The sequence below is a fragment of the Peromyscus leucopus genome, chromosome 10 (assembly GCF_004664715.2).
Source record: "Peromyscus leucopus breed LL Stock chromosome 10, UCI_PerLeu_2.1, whole genome shotgun sequence".
NCBI classification, from domain to species: domain Eukaryota; kingdom Metazoa; phylum Chordata; class Mammalia; order Rodentia; family Cricetidae; genus Peromyscus; species Peromyscus leucopus.
In genome coordinates this window covers 73,196,211-73,214,738 of record NC_051071.1, presented here as the reverse complement: position 1 = coordinate 73,214,738, position 18,528 = coordinate 73,196,211, and the positions used below count along the sequence as shown (strand labels likewise).

Genomic DNA, 18,528 nt, shown 5'->3' with positions numbered 1-18,528 from the left:
GTGTGATATTTTGTTTGTGTTCTGACAGACTTGCTCAGAGTCAGAGGGTGGAGATAGCCACTAGTTAATCATAGAGGTCTGGAGGTCTGTACAGAGAGGAGAGAGGAAGTGATAAGGCAGGATGGAGAAAGGATCTAAGCCCATTTTGGATGAAGGAGAGGTAGAGGCAGGAAAAGACTGTAACTGCTCCCCTACTTCTCTTTCAGGTTTCTACACTGATATCTAAATCCTGGTTTTTATTGATAAGATTAGTTTTATGCATCAACAGTATGCTGTCCAATATGGACAAGCAAGACATACAAAAAAGTGACTACCAAACTTTGCCATAATAAAGCAGGATAGTCCTTCAAAAATCCTGTTTTACAGAAAAGTCTGTCAGATATTCTAAGCCTGCAGGCTGAAAATGGATGCCCCAACATTCCAGGGGAACCTTGGCTGTTCTCAGTTTTGGAAGTTGTTTGCTCTGCACTTCCTGTTTACTCAGGTAATATTAGATCCTTTTCAGGTCTCTGATGGAGTTGAAGACTAGATATAGTTCTCCTTGTTACTAGATTCAGAAAAGAAATTCACAAAAGAAGTATAAAGTATATAAGGTTGAAAGACATAAAAAGATAGTTTTCGGTTGGTAATACAAGTTAGGATAAAAAGTGAATTAGGTACAATATTTTGGACTCCCCAAAACAAGATAGATGATGGAGTATTTTCACTGAATTTGTCAAAGGCAAATGGACTGGACATTGTTAATGTAGTTATTGCCTGTATATTTTTGTATATAGTTATTGTACTTATTGTATAATTTTTCCTGTTAGTTAAAACTTGCCCTTTTTATTTAAACAAAAAGCGGGGGTAGGGAGTGGGGAATGTGTGATATTTTGATTGTGTTCTGACAAAGCTTGCTTGAAGTCAGAGGACAGAGCCAGCCACCAGCTGACCAAAATTTGGAGGACTGTAGACAGATGAGAAGTAGTAGTAAGGTGAGGCTGAGAAAGGATCTCCACCCTTTTAGACAGAGAAACAGAAGAGGTAGGAGGTGACTGGCAGCTGCTCCCTGCTTCTCTTATCTTCCAGGTTCTTACCCTGATATTAACGCTTCAAGAGAGCCTGGAGATGTTCTGAACTCCCTGTAATTCTGCTGTCTATGCTCTTTGCTGGCTTTGTCTTCTGCTTCATTTGATGGGTACAAAAAGCTGTGCAGTTAATATACTTGCTGGCTTGGGTCATTACATCTTGGAGCACTTTTGTCCTCAGCTTTTGACTCTTCCCTTCCATTATTTATTCCTTGTGCCCAACCCTCCCCTCTGGACCCTGTCTGGAACCCTGATATGTCTGGTCCAGGTCACTTTCCAAATAATTAAATGAGTTCAATGCATTAGCTTCAAAATCTTGAAAATATTTCTGAGACAAAATTTATTGCAATTATGGAATAATATTTACATAAACAAGGAAAAACTGAAAATATTCATACTTTTGGAGCACAGATACAAAGACTCTGCAGCATTGGTGCACATCAATGAACAAACAGACTCCCAATGGACCTGGATGTATGTAGAAAGTGCACTGGACACTCTTCCTGCCCCCCCCTCAAGAACTGCTAAAATGAGTACTTTTATAAATATATCTTACACACTAAAATTTTATAAAATAGAAATAGTTTTATTTTAGGTTTATGGCTACAAGGGGAGAAGAAGTCCATCACCATGATGGCGTGGGAGCATAGCAGCAGGCAGGCAGGCATGGCTCTGGAGCAGCAGCTGAAAGCTCACATCTCAAGCCACAAGCAGGAAGCAGAAAGCTAGCTCAAAACATCACAAGTCTCTTGAAACCTCAAAACCCAGTAAAATGCTTCCTCAAGCAAGGCTACACTTCCCACTCCTCCCCAAACAGCTATTGACTGGGGGCCAAATACTCAAATGCTGGAGACTTATGGGAGAATTCTCATTCAAACCACTACAGACAGGGTCGGATGTAAGGAAAAGTATTTAAAAATCATTCATCTGAAGCTGGAGAGATGTTTTAGCAGCTAAGAGCACTTGCTCTTGCAGAGGACCCTGGTTTTGTTCCCAGAATCCTCATGGTGGTTGCACATAACCATTGATAACTTCAGTTTCTAGGCATTTGGTGCCCTTTTGGCCTCTGAGAACACTACATGCACATGGTGCACATATGTACATAAATGAAGGCACTCATACATAAAATCTCAAAAAAATAAAATCACTCACATGACTGTTCAATTACAAATGATGCTGGAACAATTACTCAATGGGATCTCTGTGCTATATCCTCACAAGAACTAACATCAGAGTGAGTTATACCTTTAAATGTTCAAAATAAATTAGTCCTAAAAAATATATTAAGCACTTTTTAGAATCTTGAGATGAAAATAGTACAAAGCCAAGATTACAAATAATCTTCACTTTAACTGCGCCAAAAATGTAAACTCTTATACAGATAAAACAAAAACCCAAAAAAGACAAGGTAGACTGGCCATGGCAGTGCATGCCTTTAACTCAGCACTGGAAAAAGCAGAGGCAGATGGATCTTTAATGAATTCAAGGCTAGCATTGTCTACATCAAAAGTTCCAGGACAGCCAAGGTCATGTAGTAAGTCACAAACATGACAGACAACCTTTACAGAGTAGAAAACACTGACAACATATATCACAATCCAATAATTTTTATATGTATATTTATACATATAGTAAAAAGATGAAATGATCAAATAGAAAATTATCAGAAAAAAGAAACATGGTTAATAATTTTCTGGGGACAGAGAGATAGGTCAGCATTCAGAGAACTTGATACTTTTGCAGGGAACCTGGGTTCACTTCCCAGAACCCACCTGCTATGACCATCTCCATGATACATGACTCATGGTATCATAAGCAACTCCAGATCCAGGGGAATCTGATGCCCTCTTCTGGCCTCTACCAGCACCAGTATGCATGTAGTCTATTGTTGACTATTACAAAGCACATGAAAACAAAATATCCCCATTTTTAATAACTTAAAAATGATTAATAAAAATATATAAATCCAGACAAATGCCTGGAAATCATTGAATTAGGGTTAGTGAGATGGCTCAGTGAGAAAAGGCTTTTGCTGCCAAGCCTGATGATCAAGTTTGATTCCCCAGAAGCCACATGGTAATAGGAAAGAACAGACTCCTACAGATTGTCCTCTGAGAACCACATGGGAACTAATGCACACACTCAAACTGACACACCACACATCTTACACAAACACACCATTATGTAGAAAAAAGTCACTAAATTAGCTACATGTAGAAATCAGATTAGAAAGTAAGACTGTTACACATTTTATCCTTTGCTTTTGTAGTTGCTTGAAGAAATTTTACCTTTATAGCTTCAATGTGTAATTCTAATACTTCATTTTTTCCCCAAGGTGATTATCACTTTATAGAAAAGAAACAATAAAATCCCAGCAAATAATCAAACAATCTTGGGCTAACATAGCTTTTTAAAAATTTGATGAAGTTGTATGTAGTTGAAGCTGGCCTCACAGATGTTATGCAATTAAGACTGGTCTTCAGTTCCTAACCCCATCTCTACCTGCTAAGGTTTCAGACACTCTCCATCACTCCTGGCTTTTACAGAACATATAAACAGAGACACTTTCCAAGTTATCCACCACCAACTGTTAAAGTCACACCATTTCCCCTATCAGTCCTTCTTCAACACCTAGCCATGCTTGTATCCTCGACTGCCCACCTCCATGTAAAAGTCATACTCTCTGAAAGAAAATTCTTTTATGTTATCTCCCTGTGATTAAGAGAAATTTTCCCCTAGACTCAAGAAATTTGAATACTTCATCCCTCGTTGGTTTTGGGACAGTTTTGGAAGGTGGTGTTATCTTGTTGGAGTGTGTCATTGGTGTTCAGTCTCTGAAGAGTTTAGAGCCTCACCCTACTACTAGCTCATTTTGCTTCTTGCTTGCAATCAGAGGTGATCTCTCAGCTTCTTGCTACTGCTGCCATACCTGTAGCTAGCCACCATGCTTACCCACCACTGTGGACTCAGCCCTCTGGATCTGTAACTCTTCCCATGTCACTTTTGGACATACTGTTTTATCACTTCAACGGAAAAGTAACAAATACACTCTCCTAACGTTCCACTGAAGGTACTTAACTCCTGAAACTAACTCATGTAAATTCATTGATATGCTGTATTTTACCTCTTTCAAATTATCAACTAGCTCCTGATTCTTTCCTTTTAACTGGAGCTCTAAGATAGCTCCATTAAAACTAGTTTAAGAATGCTATGTTTCTATCCTTCCTGTATTTGTATCCTTCCCACATTGCACCAGAAATGTTCTAAAAATAAAGTGTAAGTCTTCTCTTCCTCCTTAGAAGACAGGCCAATTCAGTCTTACAGTGTATTCATACACACCACTAGAACATGTGAGTCAGGCAGTGGTGCATGCCTTTAATCCAGGAGGTTTAGGCATCTCTGATTTCAAAGCCAGCCTGGTCTAGAGTGAGTTCCAGAACAGCTGGCGTTCACAGAAAAACCCTGTCTCGAAAAACAAAATAAAAAGAACACGATGTGGACATTAAATATGACATTAAAGTTGCAGGCCTCCTTCCTCTGATTTTTCCTTTGGTTACGAAGAACTCTGGGGCCTATTCTCCAAGTTAACACTGGTGGGCCAAATGAACTACTCATTGTCAGTGGTATCCCTGGTTCATGGAAGAGCACACCATCTAGATTCCTGCTCTGCAGTTTAATCTATTAAATGACTTCTTCCCAAACTTAACTTGTTTTCTGTGTATCACTGTCTGTACTTAACAAAGTCTTTGTAACCAATGAATTAAAAAAATTCCTTACAAAAAGTTCTACTCCATTTAGCAGTAAACTTTAGCTTTTTCTTTTGGGATTACCTTTAAACCATTCCTTAGGCTTCACATTCATGTAATTTATTGCCAAGGACAAAGTGTATCTTCTACTATATCCTCAGAGCAACTAAACTATTCCCAGCAATTCTAATTTCCCCAGCATCTCTTTTACCAAAGGACTATACATTGTGTAATCATCAACCAAGCCCTGACAAAGCAAGCCCTGAGTTCCCAAGAGAATGGGATCATCATATTGGTCAGTCCAGAAGCGAGGACGGATATTCCTGAATGAGAGTTGAGCAGGAGTGGGGTGACTTATTCAAAGTAAACAAATTTTGAAAAATAGATGGGAGTCTGTATTAAAAGAAGTCAGTAAATTTAAAGTGCTATTAGAAAGTCAGTGAAATCTCTTCTAAAAATACCACCTTCAAATTGTGTCCTCATAGCCATGACAAAATCTAAAGGTTTTCTAAATGGATTTCTAGTCATAGTTCATAAATGAACATTTTAGCAGCAAATATGATTTGTTGGAAAGATTTTAGAAATAGCAACAAGGATTTTTAACCTTATGCAAAAAACAAAAAAACACAGGTGGTATGACTATTTCACACATTTAAATGGTGTGACTGAGACAATTTTTTAAAATGTTAAGTCCCTATAATCTTTCACAAGTTATAGAAAAAAATTACTTCCAGTAATAAAATACAGAATTTAACACAATGTCATAGAAACCACTTAATTTTCTACTAGAATTTTCAACTTCTAACCCCTTACAGTCAACAGAAATCAGGCACTTTTACTAATTCATAAACCAGCTGCTTGGCAATACAAATGTTTCCATCCAAAGCAGGGATATAACTGACTAAATTCAGCTCACATTGCTGAACCATTAAGTTTCTTGGGAACTATCACTAACTGAAACATTTGTTTGACTATGTAAACAAACAAAAAAAGGACAAATACCTTATCAGCTCACTTTGTCAAATCTAAAAAAAATTGACCTCCATGACTGGGGTGAGGAGGGTGATAATGGATTCACGTTTATAGATCAAAGAACCAAGTTTGACAGATGTGTCTATGACACAATGACAATGATGTGCAATGTATGCTTAAGAAAGAGACTGATTTTTAAATGCATGTTAAATGTTCTTCCCAAAAGATAACATAGGAGGTAATGATTACTCTCTAGATGGACTGAACCATTGTACGATGGATATACAATAAAATGTAAACAAAATTTTTGTCCATTGAAAAAGCTTTTAAGGTAGGCAGGCACTCACCTTTAATCCCCAAACTTGAGGGAGGCAGGTGGGCCTCAAATTTTATAGTCAGCTTTGTCTACGGAGTTCCAAGATAGCCAGGGCTACCTGATTAGACCATGTCTCATAAATAAACTTTTAGTTAGAATACTCTTTTATTTTTTTTTTCTTTTTGTGGAAATGGGTCTAGACAAGGTCTCAGTTCATAGCTCAGGCTGTCTTTGAACTGCTGGTGATCCACTGCCATAGGATTACTTTGTGTTGGGATTAGAAAAAAACCTAACCTCCAAATTACAAAGCTTCTTAGATTGACTTTAAGGAAAGCCATGAATAATGAAGCCTGAAGAAAAGAGTTAATGCTTATGATCAGGATAGACAGCATGCTCATCATCTTACAGAATACCTAAATTCTACTTTTTACTAGCAATGAAGTAACTTCTGTGGGAACATAAACTGAGTAATTTTACTCTCTGAACCTGTTATACGATTCTAATCAGAGATCAGAATTTTATGTGGATGTAGTCATACACAGCAACACAAAAATATACAGCGCAGAAATATACAGCGCAGAGTGTGCTAAATGTGATTTACAACCCATTTTAACATCAAGAAATAACTTTAATGTTGCCTATTAGTTCTGTACAACTATTTATTTCAAAACAAAAAATTCTTGCTGTGGGATGTTCTGTATGTTAAATGTGTTGCTCTGATTGGTTAATAAAACACTGATTGGCCAGTAGCCAGGCAGAAAGTATAGGCGGGACAAGGAGAGAGGAGATTTCTGGGAAGTAGAAGGCTGAGGCAGAGACACTGCAAGCCGTTGCCATGACAAGCGAGATGTAAGGTACCAGAAAGCCACGAGCCACATGGCAACTTATAGACTGATAGAAATGGATTAATTTAAGATATAAAAACAGCTAGCAAGCCTGAGCCACTAGGCTAAACAGTTTAAATAATATAAGAGTCTGTGTGTTTATTTTATAAGTGGGCTGTCAGACTATAGGGGCTTGATGGGAGCTGGAGAGAAAACTCCAGCTACAAATTCTGGTGATTGCTTCTAATGAATGTATTGGTTTTAAGGATTTGGAAAAAGAGTAGACCTCAGTACAAGGTTTAATTTACTGATGGAATAAAAAACCTGAGTGGTGTCACCTAGCAAAAAACAAAAAAGATGTGAACATGAGTTGGAGACTTGTGAAAAAGATGGGCAGGTAGAGAAGAGGGAAGTGGAGGGATGATTAGGACAAAATGTATAATGTAAACATAAAATTAAAGAATTAGTCATTAAAAATATGAGCAACACAACATCACCAATTTGTTAATTAAACACAATGCCAGAACTGCAACCCCAGTTCCCTAAGAGTTAAATACTCTTCCAAGTCTACCACCCATGCATGTATTTAATGAATCTACAGGCTGTGTTCTGACACTAGTAAAATAGAATTGTGACTGTATTGAAGATATAGTTATACTTATAAAGTTATAATTTTAAATACTGAAGTTGCTGTGTTCTCTGCAGGCATACAAGTAGAGACAAAACACAAAACAATGTGCTGATTTTGTGCAGACACTGTCAAAAAGAAAACTGCCAAAATTCACATTCCCAATGTTTAGACAGTCAATTTCATACAGACCAAACCTCAGGTTCAAATCAAGAAATTAAAATGCAAAAAAATTATTATTTTATAAACTTTTTTATGTGGTTTACTATGGTAGAGAACTGTTACAAGGAATGATTGACAAGCAATATATGAAAATGTGAGAACACTATAAAGACTAAGAAAACAGAAAACTGTAGAAAACAATTCAAGAGCAGAAGATGAAAACAAAAAGCCTAAAATATGGATCCAAAATATCATCAGATGTATAAATAACAAACTAAATTAGCAACACAATCCCACTCCATGGGATTTTGTATACTAGAGAAGGTATGTTATGCTTATACACTGTAAAACTGGCAATCAGACAAGGAATACAGCAAGTAAGTGTCAATCTTTACCAATTTATTTCATACAAAACAGTAGCAACGTAGAATGTGGGGTTATCTTCTGCTGCCACACACGCAAACTTCAAACATTCCAAGCCGATGTACAGTTTAGAAGGAGGGCTAAACAATAGCATCAACCATGCTACCGAACATGGGAACTTTTTCTTTAAAAAGATTAAAAATTAGATAGCAATGTCTTCTTAATATTGCTCTCATCATTGAAGACTAAAAAAAAATAAGAAGTGACTTTATAGGTTTAAAAAAAGAGGGAAGAGGAGAAACCAAGAGGCTGCTACAACACTGCCATATAGTCAAACCATCATACTTCAATATTTGCATACTTGATAGCAGCATTATTTTTAACTGAACCGTGTGCAGCTACATGTAGAAACACAAAGCAAAATACTATGGTAGTTATTGATCAAGATCCAAAAGAAAGAAAACAAACAAACAAAATAACTAGAGGATGAATATACTATAAAAAGAACATTTATAGAGAATGAATCAATATCTACATTCTTGGACTGTTCCATTCTGCCCCAATAAAAGTGTCAACTCAACTGTCAACTGTGCATTTTTGGCGGATCTGAGTTTTCCAGTTCTTATTCTACTGCATGCTTGGAACAAAGATGATAATAAATCCTTCTACACAATGAGCTTTAAGTAGACAGCTGAAAATAAATTTACTACTTGTAAACACACAAAAAAAATACAATATTTTTTATCTTCAATCAATGCTTCCAAAAGCGCATTATCTTCGGTAACGACCTCTCTCCCCTCGGTCTCTGTCCCGATCACATATTCTTTCTCTCTCCCTTTCTCGATCACGACCTCTGTCTCGTTCTCTGTCTCTTCTGTTATCTCTAGGCCGGTCTCGCTCTCGCTCCCGATCTCTCTCACGGGGTCTACTTCTCCGACCACTGACCACAGCTTGTGTGCGGCGAAGGAAATCATCCACCCTCATATCATAGTCATGCTAGAAAAAGGAAAAAATTCATTAGCAAAGCAAAACTTTGCATGGGATTCCCTCACAGTTGTCTGGTAAAGAAGAAATCAAAAAATGTAACCATGATTTCAAAAAACTTAATTTTGACACTCATACCACTAAACGAAATCCACATTTCTTCCTGTAACTACCTATTCAACTGGAAGACTTGGGCTATAAACTTCATGCAACTTGCTTACTGTTAATAGTAATTTAAGGAATTTGATGAAATAAAATTTGGAGAATCTGATGAACTACAAAATTGACTTCTGAACTATAAGAAAATGTGTTTCAGTAAGACTGGGAAGCTATCCCACATAAAGCTAACAAAGCACTCTGAAGGATGAAGACAAAGAGTAAAGCACAGACATAAAGGAGAAGCAAGACAAGGAGAGGCAAGGCTAAGCTTGGTGCCTGCTCTCCCTTAACGCTTCCACTTTTCCTGTCATCTTTTCTCAGAGGGTGGTGCGTTTTCAAACTGGCTTCAATGTATAGGAAGAAGCAAGGTTTAGAACACAATTCCACACTACCTTGCATATATAAGTAAAATGTGAATGCATTATAAACATGGAGTGTGTTTTAATTAACGCAATTATTACCAAATGAAGGTCCATAAAATAGAACTTATTTGCAAGGGCTAGTTAACTTCAGTAATCTTGGACTGCGTTCCTATTTCAAAGATCTTTCTTTTCATAAAGCTCACTATTAGCATTTATATAAGACTTCATGATAAACAAGTAAGATTTCACCATATGTAGTCCATATACTGACAGAAAAAAGCCTGTCATTTTCTACCCTAGCAATATTCATCAGAATCATTAAATTATTAAACTGTTTTATAGAATGTTAAGATTTAATTTAATGGACTCCTCTTTTGAATTAAAGAATAATCCATTAAAAAATCTCAAAGATATGAATTTACTATTCTGACTCTGTAATGTGTGTGTGTGTGTGTGCGTGTATATATATATATTACATATATATATACACGCACACACACATACATACATATATTTATTTCATCTTTAACACTGAACTACCATTCAAAGTCAAACTTAAATGTGTATGGAAATATCCTTCCAATCAAGTACCAGAAAACAATTTTCATTAAATATAATCAAACAGCCCTACTACGAGATAACTACTTAGAATTTCTGTGTATCACTTGGTTACTAGTTTTAAATAAAACTTGGTAAAAAAAAAAAAAAAATTCAGAAACTATCTTAAAATTTAGCATCTTACATGAAAAATTAAGAGATTTAGAAAAAAATTATACTAGCAGTTTTGAGTTACATAGCTAGTAATTAAGATCCCAGTATAGGAAGAATATTGTAAGTACACTTCTATAATGCTTACGCTTGCTTACACACTTACACACACACACACACACACACACACACACACACACACACACACACAGTGGTTCAACTCATGAAAAAATACTAGTCTATCTACATAATACACGTTTTTAATGAAAACAATCTGCAGATTAATATTCAGTCTACAGTAATACAAACGGTCTGTCACCGAAATCTAGTATATACCCATATGTAAACCACCTACAGAAATTCTAAGCAGTTTCCTCACACCTCTGCCTTTTGTGCACTTACTACTCGTTTATCTCTGTATCTGGCTTCATGTGGTACAGGATGGTGTCCTGAGTAAGGGGGGTGGGCTTGAGGAGGTGGAGCATGGTGCTGGTAGTAAGGATGGTGTGGAGGCTGTTCCATTCCCGGGTAAGGAGGCTAAAACACAAAGATCATCTACATAAAAATTCTTCCAAATACCCTTGTAGACAGACCCATTCTTAGAACTCCTATTCCCAAATCATACCAATCCGAAACAAATTTCAGCATTACTATTCATATACATTGAAAATATTAAGGTTCACCCCCAAAGAGCCTGTTTGCTAAAAACAAAATATGTATAATAAAGACATACTTTAAGATCTAACATGTTCTACCTTGCTACTTGTTTAGTGCTTACTAAACCAAAGCACTAATCCCTAAGCACTTTATACTTATTTGGCATTTAGTGTAGCAAATTTATACTAATTCTAGGTTAAGCAACTAGCCTACAGTAAAGGGCCACAATACAAAGTGTACACACACAGCTGAGATACAATCACGGTACCCTGGGCTCTGGAATCATTTACACACAAATCTATCTCCAGAATAAAGTCCAGGAGCTAATGAAACTTTAAAAATGCCAATATAGGGGCTGGTGAGATGGCCCAGGGTAAGACACCTGCTGCCAGGCAGGATGATCGGAGTTCAATCCCCAGGACCCATATGTGTATGGCATTAACATGCCCATAGACACACCAATAATTAAATATCATTTAAGGTGCGATTATAAAATTAATAAAGGGCACATGATAGATTTTGGCATCAAGTTCATCTGAGTATTTCAGACTCAAAGCGTTTTTAGTTAATCTGTATATATAAGATAGTGTGAAATTGAAGAGAAACCAAAGAAAGGTAAGATGTCACCTAACAGCATTTAAAAATAAAATGAGGAAGAAACACAGAGGCACTTCAGCTACAAAGTTTCACTTCTGAGAAACCATGTCAGAATATACTTTAAGAAAAATATCAAATTTTGTTGAAGACAGAAAATTAAAACTCAGGATTTAATTCAGTCTTATTTTAAATGGACCTAAATTTACTTATTATCCCAATTAGAAACTTCATATGAATTTAGTGAATTTCTTTTCTATACAATCCTAAGTTGTCACTATTTGACCTGAGGTTTAACTTTGAGATGGATGTAACTGTTCACGTCATTTATCAACATATATGGCAAAGTAAGCATACTTCTGTGCACAAACTACTCAGTATCTGCCTGAGCCAAAGAATGAATGGCCAGTGAAGTTTATATATGAAGTAAACAGATGTTATCATGGAACTTGGTAAAAGTGTTAGAAAAATGAGAGAATAAATCTCATCACCCAGGTTAAGAGCTTATACTATTACCATGATGTTTTACATATCTATACTACAGTAAGCCCATATTATTAAGCCCATACTTAAGCATAAACAAACTTAAGTCTTTCATTTTAACCCACTATTTATCACCAAAAATTTGTATTTTAAATCTCTTAATGGGTAAGTATAGGTATCACATTCTGAGTAAGCATTTAAAATTAGACTCGGCAAAACGTAGTTAAAATAGAGTATTGCAAAATAGAGTAATGAAAAAACAGTGATACAAACCATTCCTTGCCAAGGAGGTGGTGGTCCCATGTTATGAAATTCCCTCACATAATCATTGTAGGACTAAAATAAAAGATCATATTGTCAATAACAAATTAAAATCAAGGGAATACAAAACAAATCAGATCCTAGCTTTAAATATGTAAAATTTAATGCTTACCCCATTTAAAAACACATCTCGGCGAACTCCTGAAAATCGTCTGTTGGGAATAAGATTTGTGAAACTAAATTCAGGTAATTCATAAACTAGTTCCAAGAATGTAATTCAAAACTAAGCAAGAATTAACCCAACTTACCTGTCAACTTCCTGGTATCGGGGATCCTTTAAATACCCTGTTCAAACATCAAGCATTTTAGTAAATCAAATTTTATGTTTTTACTATGGCATAATAATTAAATCTTCCTTACCCTTGTTTCAATTCTTCCCATGAGAAATATACTTTAAAGGATGTTATCATTGAACTACTAGAGGTTCTGATATGTATCGTGTGAGCTAAGGGCAGGACTAACTTGAGTGTACAGTCTGTACTGGCTTGAGGACACTGCAGCAGAATCCTTTTAAAGAATGTTTACCTTTCAACTTGAGAACTAACAGCTAAGCTTTAAAACATGAAGACTCAAAAAAGAACACAAAATTGCAAAAGCTGCAAAAATAAACATGTATAATACTCCAAGAACCAAGTAACAAACAAAATCTACTCTATTCCCTGCTTCCATTAGGAAGGATCCAACAAACTAATACGTAAATATATCTGACTGGCCCTGTTACTGGGAAAGTATTTGTCCTAATGGAATACAATTACCTCCTTTAGGGAAAAAAGAAGTGCTTATATAAAGCCATTTGTTACAACACTAGCATTATAATGCTAACCAAAATAGGAGTTTTACAGGTGTGTCAGTGACTGTATTTGAAACATCTCTCTTCTTTAATCCCAGTGAACAATACACTAACTGAAAATTGACACTTGGATATGACAAGCCAAGTGTTTCCCATCATTCTCAAAAATGATATGAGGTTTTTTTTATTTTTTTTAAAAAGGTGTAATTTCTATTTTGATTTCCAATTAATGCTGTATACTCTAGGAAACACTGCACATCATAGGGAACAGAAATCACAACAAAATAGGTCACTTTTTTCCTGCATCTAGGAAACACTGTGCATCATAGGGAACAAAAAGCACAACAAAATAGGTCACTTTTTTCCTGCATCTTACACATGTAATACACATCAATTTCCATTTTTGCAAAGCCAGCAATTTCAAGTAATTAATAAATTATGACTTGCTATAGTAGACAGAACAATCTACACATGGTAGGGAAGAACTACTAATTAGAAGCAGTAATGATTTCCTAAGGTAGACATGCCCTAAATGTTCTTTACTTTTAAACCTACTGGAAATTTTTTGTTGTTTTAATAATTTTAAAGTCAAATAATCTTCAGGATTATAAAATATTAACCTGGTCTCTGGTGAAACTCAGGGGGATAGTCAATCCTTGGTTTCTTTCTGCTGTTATGAATATCATAATCTTCTGGTCGACGCCTACACAAATTAGACACATTAGAAATTAAACCAATAACAGCTGGGAAAACAAACAGCAAAGCAAGAGTTTGACAGAGATGAGTACAAAGAATAGCCCAAGGCCTCCTAAAAGTCTCCATTAAATTTTGTTGAACAATTTATCTTAAAGTTCTTAAATTTTAATTCCTCAAAGGCAAACCTTATACATTGGAGTAGGTTTCTCTGTAATCTCACACTATCAGACAACCCATGGATTACCTAATTCAAGCCTATAAACCACATTTTAGTAGTCTAAACATAAGCAGAGTTCTTTAACAAGTCCAACAGTTTCCCAAATGTCACCATTCAGGTGAAAACAGGAGGAAAACCATACCAGCAATTATGCAATAGCTTAGTCTAAAATTTATATAGATTCAATCTAAACAAAATTAAGAATGTCTTAAATGATGCCTCTGCTTTACACAAAACTGTACTTTCATGAGTATACAGAAAGTTTTAAATTTAATAAAGCTATGTAACAGGAAAGTTCTGAAAACGTTATTTGAAAAATTAGTATCTCAGTAACATTTACTTCAATAACATTAGTAATTAAGGTATTTTTTTCCAGAGACAATGCCTTATAATAAAATGGCTCTCATGAACTGTCATATAGTTAAGTTTTAACAGAGGTCATAAAACTAGGCCAAAATTTAACTTTAGAAGATACTATTAATTTGCAGAGGGCTGTTCTTCATGGTCTTTCATGAACCTTGATGGCTAGTAAAACGATACATCATAAAAACACACTTAGCATTTAATATGAGCTAAACAAAAATAAAAACAAAAGGTCCAAAACATTTAGGAAATAAACATATCCTTTTTACTATTAGTTTCAAATATATAGTATAAAATAACCCAGCATCAGTAGCTTTTAGCTAGTTCTCTAAATATTGAATATTTTCATTAATTTTTGCAACAAGTCATTCAAAACTGTGAAGTTAAAACCAACAAACCCAAGAACCCCGCCCCCCCAACAGAATAAAAACAATTGCATCTACAATAAATAGCACTAATAAAATTAAAAACTGGTTTATAAAATAAACATACCGCTTTCTTGTAGTTTGGGGAGTGCATTTACGACCGGTATAAAACATGATAGTAACAGTTCATATAGTAGTCCAACTACTGACTTTAAGCTGTAAGCCACATACATAAATAGAGGCCCTGGCAGGCTTGAGAAGGTGTAGTGGTGTTATAAGTATAGTTTGCAGTCCATTGCAAAACTGAGGAAAAACTTCACTTGTATATAATTGCACTGGAAACCTCTTAGCTTAAAACTTCAAAAGACATCTTGGTGATCAGTCCTTTTAGGCCAAAAGTAAGGGGCTCTGCCAGGTTTCCTCCTACCTATTTGACAAAGTCCTTTTTAAGCTCAAAGAAATGGGACTCTTGTTGGATTATCTGTACCTACCACAGGTTGTTTCCACCAAAAGGGAACTTAACGAAAGGTTTCATCCCATCAACCACACATCCAATAGTCTTTAGCAGAATATTTTAGATTTAGCTGTATGCAAATCTATACAGGGGAAGGTGTTGGGTAGAAGGGCTTAAATCAGTTCTTTTCAAAGACTTCTCTCCAATTCTGTAACAAGTTAAACCCCCTTTTCCTGGAAAATGCTGTTTAGTTCATAAGGTAGTGATCAATAACCATGGCGATCCTCTAAAAACCACTTTAAGTCCACAGGTACTGCCAGCATCTGGAAAAGTTGTAAACAGACACAGCAACAGCCCTTCGTTTTGGTTTGTTGCCGGGTCTCCCAGGGCCACTTGATCCCCTTTGGAAAGAACCTATGGTTTTCAGAAGCTCAGCAGGATGTGTGAATTCACTGGGCACATGTTACAGAATATGTGGCAATGGGGTTAACACATCACGGTGACAAAATTGGAAACAGTCCCAATAATGCTCCTCTTGAATATAACTTAAAACATTTTATCCTCTAAGTGAGGCGTCATCTTCTCAAAAAATATTAGTGATCCTTTATAAAGTCCCATATGTGATAAGGCTTATCCAGAGACATACCTGAAAGAAAAGGCTTTTTATAAAATATTAACAATTTTTGCAAATAAAGACTTCCTTCTCTTCCTCCTCTCTAACCTGTTCTTAGCAACAAAATGCCTACCTCATTTCACTTGCGTACTGTTTTATCAGAGTACTAGCTAGTCTAAAGTGGTCATCACTTGTTAGTAAATTATTTTTTCTGCATTAGGGAAGATCCCCATTTTCCTCTTGAAAAAATGACTGAGACCAAGGTGACCATGTGAAATCCTCAATGAAGCCACAAACTAGTCCATGCAGCTTGATTTGAGGATTTTCTCTTTCTTCTTTACCGCAGGACAAACTTTTGACGAATCACATTCCTCCATCATGTTATCCCGATACATGTGCCTATTATCAGTCCAAAGAACGTTTCTAACCTTCCCACATCCCGGACTGGTTCTCGACGGGATGGACGTCCTCTTGATCGAGGCTGAGAATGCATTCTTCTCTTGTGACGCATTTTATGAATGAGCTGATACAAGTCAATACTTTCATCAGGGGGAAACAGAAGACAAAGCTGGGTTCCACATTCAAGTTCAATTTCCTGGAATGTTAAAGTAACAATTAAGAGCAAAATAAAATCTCTAAAAAGACAGTTTCCTCATGTACAAAACAACACTGACTTCAAAGACTTTTTTCCCAAAAGGACTAAACACGAGATTCTAATACACTTACAGATTTATAAAAAAAACTCTTCTAAAGTGTTTTAACATATTTGAAGAATAGAAACCACAGGTATGCACTCGCATCCACAAGTGCAGCTGCTTAAAACTCATACTGCCCTCTAGTCTTTTTCATTCTATCCAAAGGAGTATTTGCATAAAACCTACAGAGGCAGGATAACCTACAAAATTATACAAAATTGTTACTTTTAATTACCAACATTTTTACTCACAAGCAGTAGGAATAATGAGTATCTGTTGATACCAAATCACGTAAAGGAACTCTAAGCATAAAAGGTTTGGGTTTATTTTAAATCACTATACATGCTCAACTTAATTTGCAGATGTGTGTGCATACCTGCATACATCTGTCTTTTCAGTGGTCATTTTCTATTCAGAAAAAAAATCAGACATGCTAATGGCAATTCTAAAATTATATTATAAATTACAAATTTATGAGTGCTTGTTCCATCAGCACATACACTAAAATCAGAATGATAAAGACAAGAATAGTATGCCCCTTGAGAAAGGATGATGCAGATTTTCTCAAGCATTCCACATTTAAAACACTTATAATGAAAATACAAATGCTGGGCCCACTTCTCTTTCATCGCTTTCCCTGTAGTTTTATCAGTGAAAAGTACCATTTACCTGAGTACCAACATTAGTAAATATCTTACTAGTCAGTCACAATCATAGAAGTCAGGAATTCCCCAATACTTTTTTTCAGAATTCATATTTTACAGACATGGTTTTAAAATGTCTTTTAATAAATATATACAAATGGCTCAATAACGTAGCTAAAAATGAAACAAACCTGTCCATCACGCCCAATCTTGACTGGCTTATGTTCATTCCAAGGATTGGTGAGATGAGCTGATTTAGTGAAGGGTAATTCACGCCTAAATAAAAAAATAGTATAAATTATATTCTTTTGAAGAGTCTTTTAAGGTCAGTAGTCAATCTATTAACTGAATTAAACGCATCAAAAATTTAAAGAATCACTTACACTGGTAGCATATATAACCCTCCACAGAAAGCCCCTTTAAAACCCTCTTTCTCCAAAAACTCCAATAGAGGTGTTCCTTAATTTAAAAAGAATTACATCCTTTGTGAAACCCAAAGTTGAAAATACTCTAAGTCAAAATACATTTACTATGTTTAACATAATAAACACAGCTTATCAACAAGACACAATGTGAAGGGAGCATGGATTATTTATAAAAATCAAACAAACATGTATCAGCTACAAGAGGAAAAAAAATGGAAAGCACTGAAAAGACTTCAGTTACCTGTCTGTAATGAGTAGTATCAAATTAATGAGTCTACAACACAAACCGAAGTATTCAAGACACCCAAGGTTGGTAAGATAAATGGCACACTACTACATCCCCAACCTTTCTTTCAGATGTGGGTGACTCTATTAATATCTGGCTCGTTTCAATATAGACTTTTTAACAGTTTCTTACAAGTTATCAGTTTAAAACATGGGGGGAGGGGGGAGCTGGAGAGATGGTTGGCAGTTAAGAGCACCGGCTGTTTTTTCAAAGGACCTGGGTTCAATTCCCAGCACCCACATGGCAGCTCACAACTGTCTGTAACTCCAGTTCCAGGGGATCTGATACCAATGCACATAAAGTTAAAAAAGAAAAAATTCACAAAACTGAAAACCAACAGCTAACAAAATACAGTTACAGATTATTATTTTTATCACTGGAAATGTAGCACAATACTCAATATCTAAAATAAAGGTCTCTGTCAAACTAGACACATCATTTAGGGCCATGACTTTTTGGTACCATCAGCCATAATTAGACTGAAGACACTGCACACCGCTGGGTGATACTAGTTCATCTCTGCCAGAGTGTGACAGATAACTGTGATACCATAGAGAAAACAAAATTTAGCATGTTAGAAATAAGAGCATCCTTGATTCATGTAACGCACTATCTGCTCACATCAGTTACAGGA

General features: G+C 35.8%; 1 protein-coding gene and 1 non-coding gene across 8 annotated transcripts in view; one reads left to right on the top strand and one right to left on the bottom strand.

Moving 5' to 3' along the window:
* Positions 1-8,093: 8,093 nt before the first annotated feature.
* The window catches only part of Ythdc1 (YTH domain containing 1), a 32,634-nt gene continuing 22,199 nt past the window's right edge, over positions 8,094-18,528 (bottom strand). For 4 of the 7 annotated variants that reach the window (XM_028891751.2, XM_028892052.2, XM_028891972.2 and 1 more), the window contains 8 exons: positions 17,375-17,459; positions 16,273-16,439; positions 13,757-13,839; positions 12,595-12,631; positions 12,459-12,498; positions 12,299-12,361; positions 10,694-10,828; positions 8,094-9,074 (listed from right to left, as the gene is read on the bottom strand). In XM_028891751.2, the coding sequence (XP_028747584.1) occupies positions 8,850-9,074; positions 10,694-10,828; positions 12,299-12,361; positions 12,459-12,498; positions 12,595-12,631; positions 13,757-13,839; positions 16,273-16,439; positions 17,375-17,459 (835 nt within the window). In that variant the 3' untranslated portion in view covers positions 8,094-8,849. Of the gene's footprint in view, positions 9,075-10,693; positions 10,829-12,298; positions 12,362-12,458; positions 12,523-12,594; positions 12,632-13,756; positions 13,840-16,272; positions 16,440-17,374; positions 17,460-18,528 lie in introns of all 7 variants that reach the window. The other 3 variants (XM_028891675.2, XM_028891906.2, XM_028891826.2) reach the window with 1 other exon arrangement.
* On the top strand, positions 17,017-17,122 carry LOC114689888. Its single transcript, XR_003733990.1, has one exon. It is a non-coding gene; the product is annotated as a U6 spliceosomal RNA (small nuclear RNA).